Source organism: Malaclemys terrapin, chromosome 24 (genome assembly GCF_027887155.1).
Source record: "Malaclemys terrapin pileata isolate rMalTer1 chromosome 24, rMalTer1.hap1, whole genome shotgun sequence".
Lineage (NCBI taxonomy): Eukaryota > Metazoa > Chordata > Testudines > Emydidae > Malaclemys > Malaclemys terrapin.
In genome coordinates, this window is record NC_071528.1 from 9273396 (window position 1) to 9298598 (window position 25203).

Sequence of the window (25203 nt, forward strand, 5' to 3'; positions counted from 1 at the left end):
GGACAGCTTTGCACTTGCCGGGGGGCTGGACTCACGAACCCCACGTTCCGGTGCAAACTAGGAGTCTGCCCCCGCTCCCGCTTCTGTGAGAGCAATAATTCCCACTGGCTTCTGAGGGGCAGGATCAAACCCCAAATAATCCAGTCGCTGCCTTTTTCTTAAACCCTTGTTTCAAAAGCGCTTTGCCCTGCTGCAGCTGGGCCCAGACCAGCTAAACACCCCCCCCAGCTGCCCCCTCATCTCCTAGAGAAACCTGGGCACATGCACCCCAGACACCAATTCCCTCTGTCCCTCCAGACGCCACTCCAGGGACCCCGCCTTGCCCGGGGCGGGGACTTGTGGGCTTTGTGGTTTGTTCCGAGTTGTCTCCGGGAACCTCGGTGGGAAAGGCTCGTGAATTTCCTGAGCGCGTTGTGTGCGAGGAAGTGAGCAGCAGCCGGGCTGAGGTCAGACGGGGATTTTGCTTCCCGAGCCGAGGCTCCTACAGTTGCCTCCGGTTCGGAGCGGCATCAGGACGCCGAGCTGCGTGCGTCAGGTGAGTCTCTGGATTCCTCTGGGCTTTGAGGGCAGGTGGAGCTGTTTGTTGCTCATGCGGTTGGGGTGAAGCAGCCCTGACATTCGCTGCCTTTCACGCCCTCTTCTGCGCCCGGGAGAGGGATGGGTAACTCACCCTCCTGCCATCAGAGCCGCTGTCAACCCTCGAGCGCAGTGGTGGAGTTGCCAGGGGGCGGTGACCAGTGAGAGATCCCCCCCCCACACACCCCCGCTGAATGTCTAGGTAAAGAATCTAGGTTACCAGCTGTTTGGATCTGGCACTGACCGAAAACAGCTGCGATCTCATGGCTGCGGGCTGGGTCCTCAGCTCAGTGCCAGGCAGGACAAAATTCCCCCAGCCACTTGCCCTCCTAACTGGGGTAGGAAGCTCACGGTCTAGTGGCCAGGGCATGGGACGGGGTCTTGGGAAGATCTAGGTTCAATTCCTAGCTCCACTACAGACCCCTTCTGTGTCCCTTCACTTACCCAGTGCTCGGGCCCCTGATCTGTAACCCTACCTGCTCAAATCCCTGATGGAGGGGGAGATATGTGGGTTCACCACGGGGGTAAGTGCCTTGGCAGAGCTTGGGCTGGGCGGCAGGGCTGTCCAGGAGCGAAGGGGCTGTGGAGGCTGAACAAGAGAACAGAACGGCTGGCCCGGGAGCTGCTGTCCACACGGGACCTGCGTAGCAGCAAGACAGGATTGTCCACCAGAGCCCCTAGCTCTGAATTCACTCCGCCAAACCACAGAGCTCTGGGGCCAGGGGGGAACATTAATGCTAAGCCCTAGCTCTTATCTAGCACGTCCCAGCAGTAGAGCTCAAAGCTCAGTGGTCACTGTCATCACCCCTAGTGTACAGATGGGGAAACTGAGGCACAGAGTGGGGCTGTGACTTGCCCAAGGTCAGGGTCAGAGCTAGGAATGGAACTCAGGTCTCCCCGGGCCAGTGCTCTAACCAGTAGGTCAGGCTGCCTCCAAGCATGGTTTCGCCATGAGAAGACGGTGTCAGCCAAAAAAATCCCCTTTTCTGTCCCTGCCTCGCTGGGCTGCCAGTAAAACAAGCCAACCACCCCGTGGCTGCCCTGGTGTGTCCTGAGCCTGGCCCCTAGCAGAGAGCGGCGGGGTTTTCATACGTCTGCCAAACAGCAGCATTCACGGCAGGGGCACCTCTCAGCCACAGAGCCCCAACCACTCACCCAGCCTGGGAAACCCCAGCTGAGACACCTGCCCTGCACTCCTGACTCTACCCCCAGCTTGGTTTCTACCCCCGGTAGTTTCCCCCCAGCCCAACCTGTCTCTCTTCTTTCCCAGGAGACGCTGCAGGGCCCTCGGGTGGGGGAATGCCCAGCTGGGCCGAGGGGCTTGCTGCAGGACACACCTGCTTCACCCTGGGGGAGGCCTGTTGGGGACCCACTCTGCCAGCAAAGCAGCTGTCACTGAGCATGGGGCTTGCACAAATTAAGCAGCTTCCTGTGGAGGCGCTGGGGCCTGACCCCAATGGGAGAAACAGCAGGCTGTCCTGTTTATTGCGCTCAGTGTCACACGTCTGATTACCTGCCCTGTGGGCGGGTGGCGTATGTGTGCATTTGGTGCAAGGAGCTCCTGGCCCTCAGAGACTGCGTCCGGGCTTTGGAGGCCAGGGTGGCGGAACTGCAGGAGCTAAGGGAGGCAGAGAGGTATGTTGATGAGGCTTTCCGGGTCCCTGTAGATTTGTCCCACTTCCGGTCGGACAGCCCCAGCGCTGTTCAAGAGGATGAAAGGCTCAGGGAAGGGGAGCAGTCAACGGGAGCAGAGGGAAACCTTCCCATAGTTGGGACCCTACTTCCAGTTGATGTTGGGGGTCTCCTCTCGCACTGAGGTTACCTCTCCGGGGGAGGGAACTCCAGTCATTAGGAAAAGGCAGGGGTTAGTAATGGGAGATTCAATCATTAGAAACGTAGATAGCTGGGTTTGCGATGACCGGGAGAACCGTATGGTGACTTGCCTGCCTGGTGCGAAGGTTGCGGGTCTCTCAAGGCGCCTGGATAGACTAATGTGTAGTGCTGGGGAGGAGCCGGTGGTCGTGGTACATGTAGGTACCAATGACATAGGGAAGGGTAGGAGAGATGTCCTGGAGGCCAAATTTAGGCTGCTAGGAAAGAGACTGAAATCCAGGACATCTCTGGTGGCATTCTCAGAAATGCTTCCAGTTCCACGCGCAGGACCAGGTAGGAAGGCAGAGCTTCAGAGTCTCAATGCGTGGATGAGTCGATGGTGTAGAGAAGAGGGGTTTCAATTTATTAGGAACTGGGGAAACTTTTGGGATGGGGGGAGCCTATACGGGAAGGATGGGCTCCACCTAAACCAAAGGGGATCCAGACTGCTGGCACTTAACATTAAAAAGGTCGCAGAGCAATTTTTAAACTAGGAGATGGAGGAAAGTCGATTGCTGCAGAGGAGCACGTGGATCAGTCAGAGACGTCTCTTAGAGGAGAAGGGGGGGAGGGATAGCTCAGTGGTTTGAGCATTGGCCTGTTAAACCCAGGGTTGTGAGTTCAATCCTTGAGGGAGCCATTTGGGGATTTAGTTGGGGATTGGTCCTGATTTAGTTGGGGATTGGTCCTGCTTTGAGCAGGGGGTTGGACTAGATGACCTCCAGAGGTCCCTTCCAACCCTGAGATTCTATGAGAGTCTATTGATAGATTCTCTAGGTTTTGGTCAGGAGGATGGAAGAGGATAAAGTAGGGGCCAGATCGGATGAGAAACATTCACATTAAAAAAAAAAGAATCTGACACATCGGAAAAGGGCAGACAAACAGTGACAAGTTTTTAAAGTGCTTGTACACAAATGGTAGAAGTCTAAATAATAAGATGGGTGAACTAGAGTGCCTCGTGTTAAAGGAGGATATTGGCATCACAGAAATCTGGTGGAGTGAGGACAATCAATGGGACACAATCATTCCGGGGTACAAAATATATCAGAAGGACAGAACAGGTTGTGCGGGGGCACGGGGGGGGGAGGAGAGTGGCACTATATGCGAAAGAAAATGTAGAATCAAATGAAGTAAAAATCTTAAATGAATCCACATGTTCCATAGAATCTCTATGGATAGTAATTCCATGCTCTAATAAGAATATAACAGTGAGCTCTATTATCGACCACCTGACCAGGACAGTGATAGTGACAATGAAATGCTAAGGCAAATTAGAGAGGCTATCAAAATAAAGAACTCAATAATAGTGGGGGATTTCAATTATCCCGATATCGACTGGGTATATGTGACCTCAGACAAAATGCAGAGACAAAATGTCTCGACACTTTAAATGACTGCTTCTTGGAGCAGCTGGTACAGGAACCCACAAGGGGAGAGGCATGGGAGAGTGGAGCGCAGGATCTGGTCCAAGAGGTAACTAGAACAGAACCGCTTGGAAATAATGACATTTCACATCCCTGTGGTGGGAAGAACACCTCAATAGCCCAACGCTGTGGCATTTAATTTCGGAACTATGCAAAAATGAGGGGGTTAGTTAAACAGAAATGAAAAGGGACAGTGACTAAAGTGAAATCCCTGCAAGCTGCATGGACACTTTTCAAAGACACCATAATAAAGGCCCAACTTCAATGTATACCCCATATTAAAAAACACAGTAAAAGAACTAAAAAAGAGCCACCGTGGCTTAACAACCGCGTAAAAGAAGCCGTGAGAGAGAAAAAGGCATCTTTTAAAAAGTGGAAGTCAAATCCTAGTGAGGTAAATAGAAAGGAGCATAAACACTGCCAAATTCAGTGTAAAAATGTAATAAGAAAAGCCAAAAAGGAGTTTGAAGAACGGCTAGCCAAAAACTCAAAAGGTAATAACAAAATGTTTTTTAAGTGCATCAGAAGTAGGAAGCCTGCTAAACAACCAGTGGGGCCCCTGGATGATGGAGATACAAAAGGAGCACTTAAAGACGACAAAGTCATTGCGGAGAAACTAAATGAATTCTTTGCTTCAGTCTTCACGGCTGAGGATGTTAGGGAGATTCCCAAACCTGAGCCGGCTTTTGTAGGTGACAAATCTGAGTATTTGTCACAGATGGAAGTGTCACTAGAGGAGGTTTTGGAATTAATTGATAAACTTAACAGTAACAAGTCACCAGGACCAGATGGCATTCACCCAAGAGTTCTGAAAGAACTCAAATGTGAAATTGAGGAACTACTAACTATGATTTGTCACCTGTCCTTTAAATCAGCTTCTGTACCCAATGACTGGAAGATAGCTCATGTAATGCCGATATTTAAAAAGGGCTCTAGAGGTGATCCCAGCAATTACAGACCGGTAAGTCTAACGTCAGTACCGGGGAAATTAGTTGAAATAATAGTAAAGAATAAAATTGTCAGACACATAGAAGAACATAAATTGTTGGGCAAAAGTCAACATGGTTTCTGTAAAGGGAAATCGTGTTTTATTAAACTATTAGAGTTCTTTGAAGGGATCAACAAACATGTGGACAAGGGGGATCTAGTGGACATAGTGTACTTAGATTTCCAGAAAGCCTTTGACAAGGTCCCTCACCAAAGGGAAGGAGTACTTGTGGCACCTTAGAGACTAACAAATTTATTAGAGCATAAGCTTTCGTGGACTACAGCCCACTTCTTTGGATGCATCCAGAGTGGAAGAATCCATCCGAAGAAGTGGGCTGTAGTACACGAAAGCTTATGCTCTAATAAATTTGTTAGTCTCTAAGGTGCCACAAGTACTCCTGTTCTTTTTGCGGATACAGACTAACACGGCTGCTACTCTGAAACCTCACCAAAGGCTTTTACATAAATTAAGTTGTCATGGGATAAGAGGGAAGATCCTTTCATGGACTGAGAACTGATTAAAAGACAGGGAACAAAGGGTAGGAATAAATGGTAAATTTTTCAGAATGGAGAGGGGTAACTAGTGGTGTTCCCAAGGGTCAGTCCTAGGACCAATCCTATTCAACTTATTCATAAATAATCTGGAGAAAGGGGTAAACAGTGAGGTGGCAAAGTTTGCAGACGGTACTAAACTGCTCAAAATAGTTAAGAAAAAAGCAAACTGTGAAGAACTTCAAAAAGATCTCACAAAACGAAGTGATTGGACAACAAAATGACAAATGAAATTTAATGTGGATAAATGTAAAGTAATGCATATTGAAAAAAATAACCCCAACTATACATACAATATGATGGGGGCTAATTTAGCTACAACTAATCAGGAAAGAGATCTTGGAGTCATCGTGGATAGTTCTCTGAAGACGTCCGCGCAGTGTGCAGCGGCCGTCAAAAAAGCTAACAGAATGTTAGGAATAATTAAAAAAGGGATAGAGATAAGATGGAGAATATCTTATTGCCCTTAAATATGAATCCACGGTACACTCACATCTTGAATACTGCGTACAGATGTGGTCTCCTCATCTCAAAAAAGATATACTGGCATTAGAAAAGGTTCAGAGAAATGATTAGGGGTTTGGAACAGGTCCCATATGAGGAGAGATTAAAGAGGCTAGGACTCTTCAGCTTGGAAAAGAGGAGACTAAGGGAGGATATGATAGAGGTCTATAAAATCATGAGTGGTGTGGAGAAAGTAAATAAGGAAACGTTATTTACTTGTTCCCATAATACAAGAACTAGGCGCCACCAAATGAAATTAATGGGCAGCAGGTTTAAAACAAATAAAAGGAAGTTCTTCACACAGTGCACAGTGAACTTGTGGAACTTCTTGCCTGAGGAGGTTGTGAAGGCTAGGACTATAACAGGGTTTAAAAGAGAACTGGATCAATTCATGGAGGTTAAGTCCATCAATGGTTATTAGCCAGGATGGGTAAGGAAGGGTGTCCCTAGACTCTGTTTGTCAGAGGGTGGGGATGGATGGCAGGAGAGAGATCACTTGATCATTACCTGTTAGATTCACTCCCTCTGGGGCACTGGGCACTGTTGGTAGACAGGATACTGGCCTGGATGGACCTTTGGTCTGACCCAGTACGGCCGTTCTTATGTTCTTATGGAAGCTGGGTGGGATGGCCCTGGGGATGGATTCCCTCCCCTGGAGCACAACCGCCAGCACATGCCATTTGCTCTTCCAGGCGCCAGGCGCAGGATTCGAGATGGGGCCTCAGCCCCAGCATCAGATCTGCTGCGCTTGGCTGGCAGGGTGCTTTTCCTCACCACAGGATTGTTGTTTAGCCGTACGCCGGTAGCAAGCAGAAGGCCCAACCCAGAGAGACACCCAGTGAGAGAGAGGGGCCCTGCCCCGAGGAGTTCACAGCCTAAATAGACAAAGGGGAAGGGGAAACTGAGGAATGGAAGGGGGAAGGGACTTGCCCAGTTGCTGGGCATAGAATCTGGGTCCCAGGCCCTTTATTCTAACCACTGGACAATGCTGCCTTCGTGCAGCCCGAACCTCCTCCATAAATGATATCAATCTCTTGCCCCAACCCCCCAGGATCGAGCACCTCTCGAGAAGGCGTTGCCTGTTTCCAGCCACACCCACTTTCAGACCCTGATCTTGCTCCGCTCCTGACGGCTTTTTCTCCAGGTGCCCATGCTGCCGACCGGCGCCCGCTGGGAAATGAAGTGGATGGTGATCGTCGCCTTGGTCCTGCCGGCCTGGTCCTCCCCCTGCAGCAGCACGGCTGGGCGCGATGGAGAGGAGGGTACGAGAAGGAAGGGCTGTTTCCCAGTGGCCCCAGCCCCTTGGCGGTGGGGTTTGCTCCGTGGCGCCAGGAGACGCCGAGCAGATGGTCCCTTGCACTCCGATGCGCCATCTCGCCCAGTAGCCTGACTCGGACCCCAGCCAATGATGCATGCAGCAGAGGGTGGTACTTAGGGTGACCAGACAGCAAGTGTGGAAAATCGGGACGGGGGTGGGGGGTAATAGGAGCCCATATAAGAAAAAGACCCAAAAATCGGGCCTGTCCCTATAAAATCAGGGGATCTGGTCACCCTAGTGGTACTAGATCATTGGGTGGGGGGATTTCTCCTGACCCCGGCTGGTGATCGGCTTGTGCCTGATGTGGGCGGGTGGGCAACCCCTGCAGGTTAATCCTAGCAAGGGGATAACATCCCGCGTGGAGCTGATGCTGGGCACGTTAGGTTAACAATGAGCAGGGCGGGGAGGAGGGAAGGCTGCCTCCTTCGGAGGGGTCACATTGCTTTGCAAGCTGGTGAGTCGCGGCCTCATGTAGCCAGGATTACCCCGGGCAGAACCACCTGCCTTGGGAACTTCCCCATGCTGGGAATGTCCCACTCCTGGGCCAGTCATTTCCTATGAGGTCAGTGGCAGAATCAAGAAGAGAACCCAGGAGTCCTGGCTCCCTAGTTTGGTGTCCTGGCCCCGGGGTCACGGTTTTCAAAAGCTGCTGAGGGAGTTTGGCCAGTTAACCTAGCGGCAAAAAGCAGGACAAGACCCGGTGGCTGGGAGCAGAAGCCAGCTACATTCTAATGAGAACTAGGACCCCATCTGGAACAGGGAGGGGGATTAACCAACGGGACGCGCTCCGGAGGGAAGTGGTGGATTCTGCATCTCTAGATGCCTTCAGATCAACTCTGGCGGCCTGTCTGGAACAGACGCTTTGTCCAAACAAATACCGGGCTCACGCTGGGGGTAATTGGGTTAAATTCTCCGACCTGTGATACCCAGCAGATCAGACCAGACGATCTCCTGCTCCCTTCTGAATTCCCCTAAATGGTAATGGGATTTGAGCACCTCACTAACCCCCACCCTAAAGCAGCACCCACTGCCTGCCTGAGCGCTGGGTACCATGCCGGGCACCCTGTGACAGCTCCCCGTTGCGTTGTAGGCCTCTGCCACGTCCAGCATGGTGCGCTCGGCACTGACCTGCTTCTACACTGCGACGCTCCCGGCGGGAGGGTGGAATGGAGAGTGAATGGCACCAAGGTGGCCGCTTCCGAGGCCACAGCGGGAGGAGACAAGGACCAGCTCTTGTTGCAGAACGCCAGCCCGGCCCAGGAGGGGGAATACAGCTGCCACCACCCCGGCACTGGGAAGACCCTGCGCAGGATTCGGCTGCGGGTGGGCTGTGAGTGCGTTGTTCCTTTCTGTGTGTGTGTGTGTGTGGGTGTCTCTCATTCTGCCCCTGCACCCACAGCTGCTGTGTCACAGACTGTCAGGAGTGGGGGATCGAACCTGGGACCTCAGGCTCTCAATGCAGATGCCTCTGCTGCCTGAGCTAAAAGAGCCGCTTCTGTTAGCGAAGGCTGGGGCAGGCTGATCAGTGGGGTCCCCCCAGGGACAGAGCGCCAGGCTGAGTGGGGTGGGTGACGTGTGCTGCTCCAGGGTTGCGCTGCCCTGGATGTAGTCCGGCTTCCCCTGCAATGTCTGGGTGACTGTCTGTCCCTCCCCCTCCTGCAGCGCCCCCTGAGAAGCCTGCCGTTGAGTGCTGGGCTGTCAGTTACCCCCAGACCGTCGACTGTACTTGGAAGCTGGCGTCTGAACCGCGCCTGGAGACTTATTTCATCACCACGTACAGGTAAAATCCTCCAGGGGCCAGCTGGGGACAAGGGGGAGAGGGAGGGAGAAAGGACCTGACCTCTAGGTGGTCCCCAAGTTTAGTCCCCAGGTGCAATCAGCCGACTCTTGGGGCATCACTCGTCTGCTGGGTGAGAGGCGAGCCCAGCCTCCCAGCTCGCCCTGGTAAGCCGTGGTAGCACAAAGCCCACGGGGTATGTGACCCTCTATGAGCACCAGGAGCCCATTGGACAGACAGCTGCATCCTCCCCTACCGCAGGCATGGCATGGGGGCCAAGGAGAACGAGTGTGTCCAACCGGGGGCCGGGGCCAGCAGCTGCTCCATCAGCGACATCCAGATGTTTTCCATCACCCCCTACGTGCTGAACGTGACGGCCGTGAACCCGCTGGGCGCGACGATGAACCTCTTCCCCTTCATCGTGGAGCAGATCAGTAAGAGTTCACAGCCCCTCGGGATAGGCCGCCATGGGGAGGGGAGGGCAGGGATCCCCGGGGGCTGGGGGACAGGGGCTCCAGGGTATAAGGGTGCGTGGCACCACGCTTAGAGCAGGGCACTGGGGGCAGGACTCCTGGGTTCTATTCTCAGAGCTACCAGTGATTTGCTGCACGACCTTGAGCACGTCACTTAACCTCCCTTGGTTAGAGCAGCGGGAGTGGGAGTCAGGACTCCTGGGTTCTATGCCACCTCCACGGTGGGGCTTTCCCTGCACTTGGTGACCGGGATAATGGGGCTGGGGAGGCGGGTTACCTAGTGGAGTGTGGGGCACCAGAGAAGATATTTCAGTCAATCTGACCATCGCGTTTCAGATACCAGCGGGACTGGCTGGATTGGGGATGGAGACTGGGAATCTCAAAGGAAACCTGCGGGACAGACCCATCCCCCCTTAGGCTCCATGGGGTATCCCAGCCAAAACGGGCCGGGTCCTTGCTGGGTCACGCAGCTCACCTGGGATGGAAAGTCCCCCGGGTCTGCTGGCAGCTTGGAGGCCTTTGTGCAATGAGCCGGTGGGTCTCAGCCCATTGTGCAATGGGCAGGCGCCACTTCCCAAAGCTCAGCACCGCAGGCCCATGCTGAGAAGTGTTCCCTCTAGCTCTGGGGTGAGACTCTCTAGTGGGCAGCTGTGCCTGGGAAACCGCCCCTGCCCCTGCCATACGGTGCCACGACAGAGCCAGTGCTGGATGGCTGGACCTTACCATGAGGACGTTGGGATCTCATGGGCCCCAGCAGGACCCCTGGTGGGTATCAAAGAGCACAGCCCTGGGACACTCATCGTGCTGGGCTCCCCAGCTGGCGCTGCTGAGCAAAGCAACAAGACTGCACCCGCCGCTGGTGCGGAAGGACTCGGGCTGCCAGATGGACATGGACTTGGGGTGATTGTTCTGTGTGTTTTGTTAGTCCGGCCAGATCCCCCGGAAGACCTGAAGGTCTCCCCCATCCCTGGGGAGCGCAAGAAGCTGCTCCTGGAGTGGCAGCCGCCCAGTTCCTGGCCCTTCCCGCAGTACTTCCCACTCAAGTACCTCATCCGCTACGCGAGGGAGGGAGCCAACAGCAACCGAACGGTGAGTGCCCACGATGCCCCGGCGCTCTCGGCTCCAGCAGTTCGCGCGTTGCTGTCGGTTCACTTTGCTTCGCGGACAGCGTTGAGGGCAGCCCGTGCACTCAACCCACTGGAGAAGGCCCCGTTTGCCCTCCCAGGCCCGACAGTCCAGGTGGGACCCGTCTGGGTCAAGGCCGTTATCTGCTTTGGCATAGAAATGGCGCCAATCACGTCCTGCCCGCTGCCCACACCGGGACTGCAGGGTCTGAGCGAGGGCAGAGAGTCGCTGCTTTGCTTTTCTGAGCGTGCTGAAGAGCCGCAGAGCTGATTAATGGGGAGGTGGGGGGATCCCCATCCCCTCAATTCTCTATCCCTTGGCTCTGTTCCTCCTGGGGGCAGATTCTTACACGTTCTTCTGAAGCAGCGGGCGCTGCCCACTGTCTGAGGCGGGAGGCTGGGCTAGTTGGGCCCCGGATCTGATCCACTCAGGGAATTCCTCTGGTGCTCTAAGCTGCTCCTCCTCCTCCGTCTTTCTGCGCAGCGTCTCGTACAGCGCTGAGCACGGTGCCGCCTCTTCTGTACCTTAGCTTTGCCCAAGCTCACGGGGCGAGTCCAAGGCAGAGCCTGGTATAGAAGCTCTGTTTCCTGCCTCCCAGTCTGCTAGGCAACCTCCCCTTGCGTGTGGCCCTGCAGGGTTCCCGCGGGGCATGTTCCCGGCCTAACCCCACCTCCGCCGCATGTGTTGCCCCCCAGATCGGGCCGTACGAGCAGACCTCCTTCATCCTGACTGGGATCCGCCCCAGAGCCGTTTACCACGTGCAAGTGGCAGCCAAGGACTTCACGGACTACGGCAACTACAGCACCTGGAGCCCGCTGGTATCTGGCACCCCCTGGATGCAGCCGTGAGCGGGGTTGTCTGGTGCGGCCAGAAGCTCTCGCACCTGCCTCCCAGCGGGGTCAAGATTTGACTTGCTTTCGCCTTCACCTTCCACTCAGGTGGCTGTAATTCACCTGACAGAAAATCCAGGAGCTGGGTTGGGATGGGAGAGGGTCCCTATGCTGAGATTCTCCTTTCTGCTGCTGGGCTCTCAAAACCCCTCTGTCCTTCTCCTCGCCCCCAGTCCGCCGTGGGTAACAGCGCCCACTTCTTGCCAACCTGGCTGCTGGGGCTTTGTTGTTGTTGCTGCCCCGTGTAACCCACTGCGGGATTCAACCTGCTGTGGGCCTCAGACGCTGGGGACGAGTTTCCTTGGAGCAGAGGAAGTATGTGCCCCACTGGTAAGCGTGTGGGACGAGGCCCCCTCTGGGCCGGTTCACCGAGGACATGAGTCTGGTGCAGTCCCATCTCCGGAGCAGCGTTTCTGCTTTCAGCTCGGGAGGTCCCCAAGGTGGCTGTGTGTGTCAGTGAACCCTCCCAACTCAGACCATGGTTCCCAAGAGAGACGGGGCTACATTCCAGCCCAAATCCTGCTCTTTGGACAAAGCATGGTTCAGCTACTGAGTCAAAGCCAAGCTGGCAGCAGGAGGTGCCACTCCTTCCCCGGGCCCCTCCCTCAAGGCTGGCAGTGGCCAGTTCACTTCAAACGCCCCTTTTGTCCTCTTCCTGAGCCTAGTTTCCCTCCCGCGCCGGCAGACCCTCTTCCCAGTGCCCAGTGTCTTCTGGTTTCCTGCCCCTTCTCCGGCCAGTTCCCTTCCTGTCATCCTCTCCCATGATGGATGCCCTCCTCTCCCTGTATCCCTGTCCTCGGTGCCAGACCCACCATCCTACTCCTAAAGAGGAGACAGCACGGGAGGCCCTGTGGACCAAATCATGGTGTTGTGCCACCAGCTTCTCATCTCCCATCTGTCAGTGCCTTGGAACTGTGCAAGTATTATCTGGCTTTGCAGCGAATTTATAATGAGCAGCAGCTGACCTTGTAACCGATTGACATGTGTGTGATGTCACAGGGATAGGAGTATCCCATGTCCACAGGCATAGCTTATATGTCTGGTTTTCCTATCGATAAGGCATCTTGTAATCAGGTTAAACATATTTAGAATAACCAAAATACTCAAAGAAAATATGCATTTTTTAGCCAAAGAAGTCAGAACGCTCGGGCATTCTCTCCGAGAACGTGCTCTTCAATGCAGAATGTGTACTGTAGAGAAATCAAAAAGCGAATGGATAAAAGAAATAAATGGCAATTATATTAAGCGATGGTCTGGCTGATGTACCTTTCGGCTTCGGGGATTTAGGTTTATCACATTTCTATTCATCATCTATTTTATTAGATTTTTGCCAAGAGACAGAGGCTGTTCAAACAAAGAAGAGAAAAATATCTTACTTTTAAATAGCATCTTTCGTTGCAAAGTGTCCACTCCTTAAAATGTTTTACAATCTAAGCCCCTAACCCTGCAAAGACTTACACACCTACTTAGTAAGACACCAGTGGGGCTACTCGTGCGTATAAAGGTAAGTCCATGATCCTGCCAACGCTTTTGCTACTGAGCATAGGATTGCTTAGTATCATGAATGATCCTATGAAGTACATTCGTCACATTAGACAGCGCTGTGCCTGGCAGGGAATGTCTGCAGAATCAGGCCTTAAAATACTCAACTTGAGGATTGCTGAATGCAGCCACCTCTGGGGTGGAGCCTGGTGGTTGTTTGACACAAGAGTATAGGATAGGGAGAAGTAAGACTACCATATCCATTTGAAACTACAGCTTAGTGTGAGGGCAGCGTTTTGGCCTGTTGCTCTAGTATATTTTATAAGGACTTTCTTATGTCCTAGTAAGATTAAATTTGATTTTTAAATCTAAATTGGACGTTTGCACTAACAGATGTGTGTCAGTTCAAACGGGAATTAATTCAGGGATGCCCTATTGCCTGTGTTATACGTAGGTTTGGCAGCATTCGGTTTTTATTTTGTTATGATTTGGATGGATAATATTACTGCTTATTTTTAAGCATTTTTTCCCAGTTTTTATCTATTTAAATTTTCACGGTTATGGGAAACACTAGACTTTGAGATTCAAAAAGTTAAAGCTTTATAACCATGAGGAGCACAAATTGTCAACATAACATGTAAATATACAAAGTAAATATCCTTACTATGGTTGCCAACTTTCCGATTGCAGAAAACCAAACACCCCGCCCCACCCCCTGCCCCGCCCCTTCTCCGAGGACCCACCCCTGCTCACTCCATCCCCCCTCCCTCTGTTGCTCATTCTTCTCCACCCTCGCTCATTTTCAGCAGGCTGGGCAGGGGGTTGGGGTGCAGAAGGGGGTGAGGGGTGAGGGCTCTGGTCTGGTGGCGCTCATCTCGGGCAGCTCCTGGGCAGTGGGGCTAAGGCAGGCTCCCTGCTGACCTTGGCCCTGCACCTCTCCTGGAAGCGACCAGAACATCCCTGCGGCCCCTGGGGCGGGGGGTGTGCTCCACGCTGTCCATGCCCTCAGCCACACACACCCTGTAGCTCCCATTGGCCACAGTTCCTGGTCAATGGGAGCTGCGGATTCGGTGCTGGGGGCAGCACACAGAGACCCCCTGACCTCCCCCCAGGGGCCGCAGGGCCATGCCGGCTGCTTTCAGGAGTGGCGCGGGGCCAGGGCAGGCAGGGAGCCTGCCTTAGCCCCACTGCACCACCAGACAGTTAGTGGCCTAAAATCTCCCGGTTTGGCTTCAGTAGCCTCCAGGAGAAAGAGCCCGATTCCGGGAGACTCCTGGCGAAACCGGGAGGCTTGGCAACCCTTCCCGCTAATGGCGGAGGAGCGTGTGTATGAAACTCGAGCGTTGCTGGAGCATGCTCTTTCCAGGGGCAGCGAGAGCTCTGGCGGTGTTTCTGGGCCCTCTTGCCCCTGCGGTGCCGAATGCGAGACCCGCGTGGCATTGCACTATAAACCCTGCACGTCCCCGTGCAATGGGCAAACTCAGGAGTGGGCGGCTTGCTGCCTGGTTTCTCTGTACACTACACTGGGAGAGCAACCCCTAGGCCCGGCCGATGCACTGAACCCCACAGAGCCTCTAATGCTGATCTAGCCCTGTAGCTGCCAAGGCAAGGCTCCTCCCGGAACCTTTCTCGTCTGGGCTTTACGCCTAGACGGGCCTCTTTAGCTGCAGCACCCGAGCCAGTGGGCGGGGTTTGAGCGTGATGGGCGGCAGGACGAGCCAATAGACAACAAGAGTGCTCGGCGTCACCTTATTTCAGGCCAATGGGAGGGGCGGGCGCTGGCTCCACGAAGTGCCCGTGGCGCTGCGGTGGGCGGAGAGTTAGCGCGGGGCGGACTCGGGCTGGGCACAGGCAGGGGGCAAAATGTCGGAGAGGAAGGTTTTGAATGTGAGTAGGGGGCAGCCTGCGGCGCGGCGCGGAGACGGGGGGAGGGGCCCTGGAGACGGGCCCCGTAGCGGGGGAGGGGAGGAGGGGGAGAGCTGGGGGCCCCATAGTGGGGGAGGGGACCGGGAAACCGGGAGGGGAGGAGGGAGGAGGGGGAGAGCTGGGGGCCCAGTAGCGGGGGAGGGGGAGAGCTGGGGCCCATAGTGGGGGAGGGGACCAGGGGCCCCATAGCAGGGGAGGGAAGGGGACCCGGAGACCGGTAGAGGGGGAGGGGAGGAGGGGGAGAGCTGGGGGCCCAGTAGTGGGGGAGGGGACCGGGAAACCGGTAGGGGAGGAGGGAGGAGGGAGAGAGCTGGGGGCCCCATAGTGGGGGAGGGGACCGGGGCCCCGTAGCGGGGGAGGGGAGGAGGGGGAGAGCTGGGGGCCCCATAGTGGGGGAGGGGACCGGGGCCCCGTAGCGGGGGAGGGGACAGGGGCATCGGTAGTGGGGGAGGGAGGAGGGGGAGAGCTGGGGGCCCAGTAGCGGGGGAGGGGGAGAGGTGGCAGCTATGTCTGTTCTGCTGAGAGGCCTTATAAGCTTTGGGTGTCGGTAGCCTCTGATGTGAGTGTGGGGAGCCCTGACATTGAGGCCCTGCTCCGATCCTCGGTGGATCCCAAAGTGCTGGCGCAATGGGTGATGCCCTCTTCCCTCACCCCCCATTTCACACCCTCACCCCCCAGCCTCCCTGCTGATCCCTTTCTGCTTTGTTCTTGTAGAAATACTACCCGCCGGACTTCGATCCGTCTAAAATCCCGAAGCTCAAGCTCCCAAAGGACCGGCAGTATGTTGTGCGGTTGATGGCCCCGTTCAACATGAGGTGAGAAAGGTGGTGCTGGCAGTACGTGTACCGGAGAACCTATGGGCACGCTGTTCCGTCACAAGAGTTTGGCAGGTTTCATAGGATATCCCTCCCCTTGGTTCTTTACTGTGTTTCCGTCGAGCTGACCATGGGATGGAGGGTGAATCTAGCTATTTGCTGAACGTACTGACTGGATTTTGGTAATGAGGAGTGATTGTGAGACTTGGGCTGGTTTTTTTTTTTTTTTTTTTTTTTTTTTTTGAGCAAGTTAATGTGTGCACCACAATATTTACAACGGACGTGTAGCTATGAACTAAATAGCAGAATCCTCTCTAGAATGGCTTAATCTAGACACTCCCAAACTACTATGTATGCACGTATCACCTGATGCTTAAATGCCAGGGCTGACCAAATGTTCCCCTGCTGTATTCATAAGGGGCTTTCAGGCAGGCCTGAGGACAGCATGACCAGGCTCAACTCCACCCAGTCTTTTGCTTGTGGTGGACACACCTGCTTCTTTAGATTCAGCCTCTACTGTTGCTGTGAAAACCTCATAGAAACCAGGGGGGTGGAAAGAATGGTGTAATGGCTGTGACTCTGGCGACCTGGGTTCAATTCCTGCCTTGGCTACAGACTTGTGGTGTGAGCTTGGGCAAGTTACCCAATCAACCCTATGCCTAAATGCCCTGTGTTTGTTTTTTAACTAATGGGGGACGATATCTGTCCACTAATAATTATATAATAATATCCATTAATGATGGTGAGGTCCTCGGATTCTACAGTGACGAAGGCCATATAAGTACCTAAATGTGCAGAGTGTGCAGGTGAACGCCCCACTCTGGAGCAGTATGTCAGAGGGAGGCAACTGTCAATCGGCAGAAGTGACACTGATCAAAGATTAAATGGGAAAAATAGCAATGTAGGTAATGTCTTTCTATTCTGGTCATCTTAGAGGTTGTGTATAACAATAGGTACCAAATGTTCAGATGGGAATGTGATTCTCAAATGACCATGCCCATTAAAACTAGGCTCCGCCCCTTTGTATGTCAGTTAGACTTCTGTCTTTCTCTAGGCTTTTATTACATTGTGGACCTAATTCACGTTCTCTTTGCTTCATGTAGGTGCAAGACTTGTGGTGAGTACATCTATAAAGGCAAGAAGTTTAATGCCCGCAAAGAGACTGTTCAGAATGAAATGTACCTGGGGCTTCCCATCTTTCGCTTCTACATCAAGTGCACCCGCTGCCTGGCAGAAATCACATTCAAGGTGAAGATTTTGAGAGTTCTGTAGCTGGGCTCTGTCAGCCTGGTGTAGATCAGGGCAGTGAGTGTCAGGAGATCTCCATTCCAGTCGTAGACGGTTCCCAACAAATGCTACTAGTTTAAGATAACCAGAGGTCAAATTTTGCATCCTAACTACTTCATCTGTATTCCCTTTTTAACAAACAGTAAAGTGTCTCATCTCCAGTCTGAGTAGGGCACTATTGCGGCTCAAATGTCTGAGTACCATGGGTGTTTCTAGGGCATAAATAATCATTCTTTTGGCAGGTGATGTGAATAAAACAAGGTTGAAGTGCTTTGTGTAGTTTTATGTGATGCTTTGAAAATCATACTGGCTGTTCATTACCAGCACTGAATAGATTGACAATGACTGGAGCAATAGCAGCCATTGGCATGTTCACAATAATTCCCTTGCATTGCCCCTGTCTTCCTCAGACGGATCCTGAGAACACAGACTACACCATGGAACATGGCGCCACTCGGAACTTCCAAGCTGAGAAGCTGTTGGAGGAAGAGGAGAAGAGGGTGCAGAAGGAAAGAGAGGAGGAAGAGCTGAACAATCCCATGAAGGTATTTGAATGCGCCCCCTAAGTCCTAAATATTGGACTGAGATTTGCAGGCCTCAGGCCACTTGTGCTTCAGTGCACTGAAGGAGGCTACTGCCCCAGTTCTGCAACTTTGGAACTGGCCTAGGCAGAGATGGTAACGGAGGTCCCTGCTGGTAGTAGGTTCTGTCTTTTACTGGAATGAGTAAAGAGAGTTTACCACAATCTTTAATTGTACTTCTTAAGATCTGAAAACGAGGCTCCCTGTACTCATGCTATTGCACGTCTAGTACACATGCTAAACTCTGTCACTTAGGTACTGTGGCAGCAGGCACCTTAGAATTGCCATACTAGTAATGGAAGCTAATGGGATTGTTTAGTCTGCAGAACAGAAGAATAAGGGGGGATTTGACAGCTGCTTTCAACTACCTCAAAGGGGGTTCCAAAGAGGATGGAGCTCGGCTGTTTTCAGTGGTACCAGATGACAGAACAAGGAGTATTGGACTCAAGTTGCAGTGGAGAAGGTTTGGGTTGGATATTAGGAAAAACTTTCTCACTAGGAGGGTGGTGAAGCACTGGAATGGGTTCCCTAGGGAGGTGGTGGAATCTCCTCCCTTAGAGGTTTTTAAGGTCAGGCTTGACAAAGCCCTGGCTGGGATGATTTAGTTGGGGATTGGTCCTGCTTTGAGCAGGGGGTTGGACTAGATGACCTTCTGAGGTCCCTTCCAACCTGATAATCTATAATTCTATAATACAGTTCCTGAGTTGTCGGTGTGGCTTACCCAGTACTTCAAGGGCTTTCCCGCTTTCCCCGCTAGGTTTTGGAGAACCGGACGAAGGACTCCAAGCTGGAGATGGAGGTTCTGGAGAACCTGCAAGAGCTGAAGGAGCTGAACCAGCGTCAGGCAAATGTGGACTTTGAATCCATGCTGAAGCAGTATAAGGATTATGAGGAAGAGCGGAAACGAAGGGAGCTAGAGGAGGATGAGACGGAGATGAAGTGAGTCAGCTGGAAACGTTGCACATGTTTGAGTTCTGGTCACGCCTGGATATGTGACACTTTCCAGGCTGTCCCCTGTAGGCTGGGCAGTCGTCTTAACACCCTCCACAGTATTTTAATGGGAGGGACAGTGCCAGAGATCCAAAGGAGGGTAACGCTTGCGATCTGAGGTGGTGGGATTTGTGCATGGTAGGGCTGTAGTGTGGATTGGGATGTGAGGAGATCTAGTAGGATGGCTGATGTCCGACCTATCTAGACATACAGGTAAAGGACACACATGAGGGGTGGTGGCCCTAATACTGAAAGAGGTAAGGGAAATATAAGTGACCTGTTCCTCCACGGGGAGGTGTTTGCATGCCAAAAATCACGGTCCCAGTTGGCATTTTCGGCAAAGAGATCAGAGACTGAGCTGGCCTCTGAGACTGAACTCTCCTTGAGAGGAGGCCTCTTCCAGGGTGTAGGGCTAGAGTACCTTTGTGTCAGGGTGTGGGGAGAACCCCTACCACAGTGTCTATGATATTATTCTGGGGCTAAATGAAAGACCTTTCAGCAGCACTGAACTGCACCTAAAAAGGAGACTTGGAGTGCTGCGCGGATTCCAGGCCTGCCAAGCTGTAACAGCTAACACTGGGAAGGGAAGATGCTGTCTGGCAGCATTGTGGAGCTGTTGAATTCTGGCAGAGTGCCTGTCCCAGCTCAGTTGTAACATATCAGAACTACAGTGTGTGCAGGACAACAGCTGCTCTCTGCAGGTCTCATGAAGGTGGATGGTTTTTATTGAGTCGTAGACTCCAAGGCCAAAAGTCCATGGAGATCATCTAGGGCTTGTCTTCACTACCAGGGTAAATTGACCTAAGTTATGCTACACCAGCTACGTGAATAACGCTCTCCAGTCGACTTCCCTTATGCTTCTGGAAGAGCTGGGGTCCACCGGAGAGCAGTCTTCCATCAATTTTAGTGGGTCTTCACTAGACGTGCTAAATCGACCCCTGCTGCATCGATTGCAGCAGCAATCTCCCCATAGAGAAGACCATCCCCTAGTCCAGGGGTGGGCAAACTTTTTGGCCTGAAGGCCACGTCTGGGTGGGGAAATTGCATGCAGGGCCATGGAATCTGGGGCTGGGGCAGGGGGTTGGGGTGCAGGAGGGAGTACAGTGTGCAGGAAGGGGCTCAGGGTAAGGGGTTGGGGTGCAGGAGGGGTGTTGGGTGCAGCATGGGTCTCAAGGCTGGGCTGCAGGGATGTGGTGCTAGCCACTTCCAGGAGCGGCGCGGGGCCAGGGCAGGCAGGGAGCCTGCCTTGGCCCCACTGTGCCACGATGGCAATCGCACAGGCCGGATCCAAGGTCCTGACGGGCCGTAGTTTGCTCACCTCTGTCCTAGTCTGACCTCCTGCATAATATCGGCCAGAGAACTGCCCCAGAATAGTTCCTGGAGCAGATGTTTTAGAAAAATCATCCAGTTTTGATTTAAAAGTTACCAGTGATGGAGAATCCACCACTGACCCTTGGTAAATAGTTCCAATGGTTAATTATTCTCTCAATTAAAAATTTAACACCTTACTTCCAGTCTGAATTTTAGTTTCAAGTTCCAGCCCTTAGATTGTGTTCTACCTTCGTCTGCTAGATTGAAGAGCCTATTATCAAATATTTGTTGCCCATCTGGGCAAATACAGACTGTAATCAAGTCACTCTGTTACACCTCTCTGGGGGATTCCTTTGATTTGCAGAGCTATGCTGGAACAAGCCCAGAGCAGGCGATTCCTGGAAGACTCTGACTCTGATGAGGAAGCTACCCAAGTGCCCTCAAGATCAGGACCGAAAACGAAACCTACCGACATCTTGCAGGAGGTAAATCCTGGGGGGTAGGGGCTTTTCCAGCAGCATGGCTCTCCGAGATGGGAGATTTTTCCACAAGGGGACAAACTAAAACCCAGCAAACCACACCTCCATGAGAAGTCCCCTGTTTTGGAGACTTTGAGGCACAATTGCCTCTTTTTTCATGCCTAGTTTAGAAAATGTGGCTCATTGTATATTAAACTGAAAGAAAGAAATGAGAGGTTTTGGTCGAAGTAAACTTCAGCCTGTATCAACCAACAGAGGGGCTCATCTCCATGGGGGTGAGCTGCTGCTAAGAGCCCCCACCCCTACTGTCATGCCTGATGATGGTTCAGTGGTCAGCACTTTGCTGCCGGCTTTGCTCCCTGTTCTCCATTTGTACTTGAAAGGATTGTAATGGTTTAATCCTAAATCACATCAATGCAAGTGGTGGAAGATGCCAGTTGGACAGCCCTGAAGACTGAAGCCCTGTGTTTATACACAGCAGGGCACTCCCCTGCGTGATCTCAGCCTATTGCTCTGAGGCGGAGGGAGCTCAATCCTTGGTATAATCTCCACAGAGGATCCAGCAAACAGGCCAGTTAGCGCCAATTGCAGATGTCGCTTTTTGATGTCAATCCCTGTCCACTGAGACCGTCAAACCGTGCAGGCTGCTGAAAGCTTTCAGGTGACTCCCAAGCCAGGCTGGAGTTGAACTGTGAAATGTTCCCTGTCCCAGTACTAGTCCTGAGCCATCTAGTCACTAGTGTGTCGAACCCAGTGGTTGGTCCAGCAGCCAACACGTGAGGTCACAGAAGCTGGATACTGGAAAGTCCTGGTGCACACATCTGGATCACCCCTCTGCCAACGGACAACTATGCCCGCTGACCAGTGTCTCTTCCAGGCTTGCGGTGGATGCCCCAAGCAACGGGGCATCAGCCCTTGGGGAGGCTCTTCCACAGCCTTCTCGATCGCTGTGACAGCAAGCTGTCCCTGGTACTCAGCCTGAATCTTCCTGTGCTTATTTCGTCGTTCTGCACCTAACAATGCTCTATCCCATCCTAGCCAAACCCTTTCTTCACACCCTTTAGCTATCCAGAGAGGGGCTTTCTCCTTGCTGCTCTGTGACATGATACCTCTGTGTGTGCAGCTCCAAACCACCCTTGATTTTGATGATGATGTATAGTATTTTGCATAGTCTTTCTTCCCCCGCTAGCTGCTCCAAGGACCGAGAACGTTAATATCTGTGCTCCCTTCTGTAGGATACTGAGCCCCAGAGTAAGAAGCTAAAGACTGAAAGCTGGGAGAGGAGTGTGGGCAAACTGAACAGCAAGTCCCAGCTGGCAGGCCTGGTCACTGTGAAGAAACAGACCCCGGGCTCCACCACAGCTAACGGTGTGGGGAAGCAAACTACACAACAAAGCTCAGGTAACTTTGGTTCAGTCTCACCTGCATGGCAATGTAGGATCTGATTAGCCACTTAACTCCAGGCCACCAAGGTGGTCTCTAACAGGATGGTGACATCAAGCAGTTTAATCTCGTGTGTCTGTGTTGTCTTCGATGATATGTTGCAGTGTAGTAATTCATGACCCAATAGAACTTTGTCAGAATGGCATCAAGTCTGGCGTTGGGATTTCCAGTAGGGCCAATGCCCAGTGTTTCAGAGAGGAAGCCGTCTCCTCTCTCCTGCCTCCCATATAGTGCATTATGGGGAAGTAAAATTCCTTCCTGACCACTCTGGCAAAGAGTCTGTGCCCTGAAGCATGAGAGCCGATTGCCAGTGTCTCAACTTCTATATTAATATTTTGGTGCTCGGATACAATGATGGTGCCAGTCTGTAGAAGTACCATGGTAAAAATATTGATATTATTGCTCATAAAATTATTGAGCTCCTCTGTTTGTTCTGTGTCTGTACAACGCCTAACCCAAAGGAGTCCTGGCCCATAGCTCGGGCTCCTACGCGCTACAGTAATACAGACGGTAATGCGAGACCAGGCATGGGGTTTGAATTTACTGTGCTGTTCCAAAACATTCAGTGAGGTTGGGGCCGTTGGCACAGCTGTTTGCTACAGTAACATGAACAGCCTGCAGCTGATCAGAAGCCATCTTCCGTCTTCATTTTAAGTTGGTTAAATCTGCTTTTCCTGTACAGGGAGGTTGTTGTACGCTGTGATACTTGGAAAAAGACCAGGAGTACTTGTGGCACCTTAGAGACTAACAAATTTATTTTGTGGGCTACACCCACTTCTTCGGATGCATATGATATTTGGGTTATGCTATTCTGCCTTCCCCAAACTCCCCTGCACTCTCAGTTTAACACAACATTCTTTCCTTCCTGTCCTAAACCGTTGCGTGGGATTGCTTTGTTCTGTTGAACAGCGGCTGTGTTCCATCGCAGAGGTGGCTGCATTTTGATGGCGGGCGAAATGATCCCAGCCCTCTGGGTAGTTTATGTAAGATTACGTTGGCTGCTGATCCAAACCTGGTGTTTCATGAATGGCCCAGTTGAATGATGTTTTCTCTGTGATCCACACACCAGTCCCTCCGCCCCCCTTTCTGGCTTGAGAGCTTGTACACAAAAGACAGTTTCACACACTGGAGGCCACCTCACAGACAGCATCGGTGTTAGACTGAGGCCTGGTCCCCACTAAGCCCCCACTTCGGACTAAGGTACGCAAATTCAGCTACGTTAATAACGTAGCTGAATTCGAAGTACCTTAGTCCGAACTTACCGCGGGTCCAGACACGGCAGGCAGGCTCCCCCGTCGACTCCGCGTACTCCTCTCGGCGAGCTGGAGTACCGGCGTCGATGGCGAGCACTTCTGGGATCGATTTTATTGCGTCTTAACCAGACGCGATAAATCGATCCCAGAACATCGATTGCCTGCCGCCGGACCCTCCGGTAAGTGAAGAGTACCCTAAGGGTTGACTCACCTCACCCTCTTCTAATTAGGTGGAAGCCTCCTATGCTTAAGTATCTCAGACGCTTCCATTCTCTTATGTCACCACCAGGGGGCAGGAGGCGAGCCTCCATAGAAATGCGACCGTCTCAACGTCAAACCTTTTAATCCTCATTGAGATTCAGGGAGGGTGCCAAGGAAACTGTTTTACTCCATGTCCTAATGCCTGGGGTTGCGGTGGGTGCCCAGAACATGGCAGTGCCCATCCAGGCAGCAGCAGGAGTGCTCCAACTCCTGGTTTCCTCAGGCGTCCATAAGGTGCAGCTCTCTGTTCTCCAGGCGTGGGTGTGGGGTGTGAATGATTGAACCTGCTCTGTTTGGCTTCTAGATGCTGCAAGTTGGAGCTCCTCACTACCTGCTGTGACCCAGCCCCCATCAGCAGCGCAGGGCTCTTCCCTCAGCCTGTTGGGGGCGTATTCAGACAGCGAAGACAGTACCAGTGACTGAGTCGGTGGGTCTCTGCTGAGAGCTCTCACTCCACTTCCTTACCCTGCTGGAGTAGAGCGAGGCCAGGGGTTGGCAATAGGGCAGAGTTTCCTCTCTTCACCCCACCACCAGGCAGCTGCTGTCCTAACAACCAAATCCTGCCAGAGAGCTGGCGTCCTTGTGCATAGAAGATCCCAGTGGGATTCCCAGGCCGTCTGCACACATGGCCAGTCATGTGTAATCGGAGCTGCTCTCCCTTCCTGGAAACCCTTAATGTACCGTCATGTTGCAGCATTCCTTCAAACTGGGATACAGGAGTACTGCTTCCAATGCAACCAGATTGCCTGCAGGCATCTCTTCCCATTAAACATCCATCAATCTGGGCTCCTGTCAGCCTGTCGTGAGTGATGGTGGCACCAGCAAACCAGAGCTGTCCAGGGGAAAAATCTCTATTAGATGAGACACGCTTCCTCTTTCCAGCCTCTTCGGAGAAAGGTTCCCGACCATGTGTTTGGGGAGATTGGGGAGTAGAAAGTGGCGATAGCGGGAGCAGAGCCCCAAAGCATGTCGGAAGGGGCTGAGAGCAGGTCACCTACTGCGGCTGGAATCCATCATGCTGTCTATCGAAAGCTTTGTCATCAGCAGCTAAGTGGAGGGTAATGAAGTGTGTGGTTCTATATACCAGCATCTCCCTCACCGCGCAGCAGTCTCCTGGAATTCCTGTAAAGCCCAGTCTGTCTCCAGGCCCCTCTGTTAACTCTTCCCGTGTCTGAATTCTTGGCATGGGGCTGCGATTTAACGTGTAACTTGTTTTGCTCTTTTCTTGTGTCCTCCTCAACATGGCTACATTTAGCCTGTGCTAAAGTGAGAGGCAGCGCTAATGCCTCTTGTTTTCCGTGAGGATCATGGAATTTTTAACACAGTTGTTTAACTTCAGATGTAATAAAGGATTCTGAAGAGCATTTCTCCCTTCCCCTGTCATTCTTTATAAAGGGGTCTTCAGATGGCGTTGCCTAGTGGTTAGGGTAGGAGATTGGGAGTCAGGACTCCTGGGTTCCCTTGCTGGCTCAGCCTGTGACCTTTTTAGTTGAGAAGCAGGAGTCACTAAATCACCTGCCCAAGAGGTCTACAGGAATATGTTGCGGGTGGATTAATTAATTAATAGACTCGCTGGAGTCAGGGATGGAAAAGATTTAAAGTCCTGGATCAAATCTGTGCCCACAGAATACGCAGGGCATTCAGCTGAGTTCAGCAACCGTGTGCTCGCTTCATGCTATTGTGTCCTTAGCTCATAGACTTTAAGATCATAAGGGACCATCCTGGTCATCTAGACTGATCTCCTGCCCATCACAGGCCACTGAACTTCACCCCCTCCTGCTCCTATAATAGACCCCTAATGTCTGGCTAAGTTACTGAAGTCCTCACATCACGATGTAAAGACTTCACGTTACAGAGAATCCACCATTTATACTAGT

The 25203-nt window shown here is 52.5% G+C and overlaps 2 protein-coding genes across 2 annotated transcripts; both read left to right on the top strand.

Annotated features, from left to right (window-relative positions):
- The first annotated feature begins 439 nt into the window (after positions 1 to 439).
- On the top strand, positions 440 to 12727 carry EBI3 (Epstein-Barr virus induced 3). The gene is made up of 7 exons (XM_054013582.1): positions 440 to 535; positions 7060 to 7177; positions 8324 to 8563; positions 8896 to 9013; positions 9272 to 9444; positions 10409 to 10572; positions 11304 to 12727. The coding sequence occupies exons 2-7, from the start codon at positions 7066 to 7068 to the stop codon at positions 11454 to 11456; spliced, it is 960 nt and encodes a 319-aa protein (XP_053869557.1). The 5' UTR covers positions 440 to 535; positions 7060 to 7065; the 3' UTR covers positions 11457 to 12727.
- Positions 12728 to 14793: 2066 nt separating this feature from the next.
- Positions 14794 to 24690, top strand: YJU2 (YJU2 splicing factor homolog). Its single transcript, XM_054013749.1, has 8 exons — positions 14794 to 14867; positions 15621 to 15721; positions 16825 to 16969; positions 17419 to 17553; positions 18347 to 18528; positions 20255 to 20375; positions 21605 to 21770; positions 23631 to 24690. The coding sequence occupies exons 1-8, from the start codon at positions 14844 to 14846 to the stop codon at positions 23747 to 23749; spliced, it is 993 nt and encodes a 330-aa protein (XP_053869724.1). The 5' UTR covers positions 14794 to 14843; the 3' UTR covers positions 23750 to 24690.
- The last annotated feature ends 513 nt before the right edge of the window (positions 24691 to 25203 follow it).

Coding starts and splice junctions, on each gene's coding strand:
- EBI3 (XM_054013582.1), top strand. CDS start 7,066: ATGCTGCCGACCGGCGCCCGCTGGGAAATGAAGTGGATGGTGATCGTC. Junction 8,564..8,895: donor GATTCGGCTGCGGGTGGGCT/GTGAGTGCGTTG, acceptor CCCCTCCTGCAG/CGCCCCCTGAGAAGCCTGCC. Junction 10,573..11,303: donor GAGCCAACAGCAACCGAACG/GTGAGTGCCCAC, acceptor GTTGCCCCCCAG/ATCGGGCCGTACGAGCAGAC.
- YJU2 (XM_054013749.1), top strand. CDS start 14,844: ATGTCGGAGAGGAAGGTTTTGAAT. Junction 16,970..17,418: donor TGGCAGAAATCACATTCAAG/GTGAAGATTTTG, acceptor TGTCTTCCTCAG/ACGGATCCTGAGAACACAGA. Junction 20,376..21,604: donor CTACCGACATCTTGCAGGAG/GTAAATCCTGGG, acceptor TCCCTTCTGTAG/GATACTGAGCCCCAGAGTAA.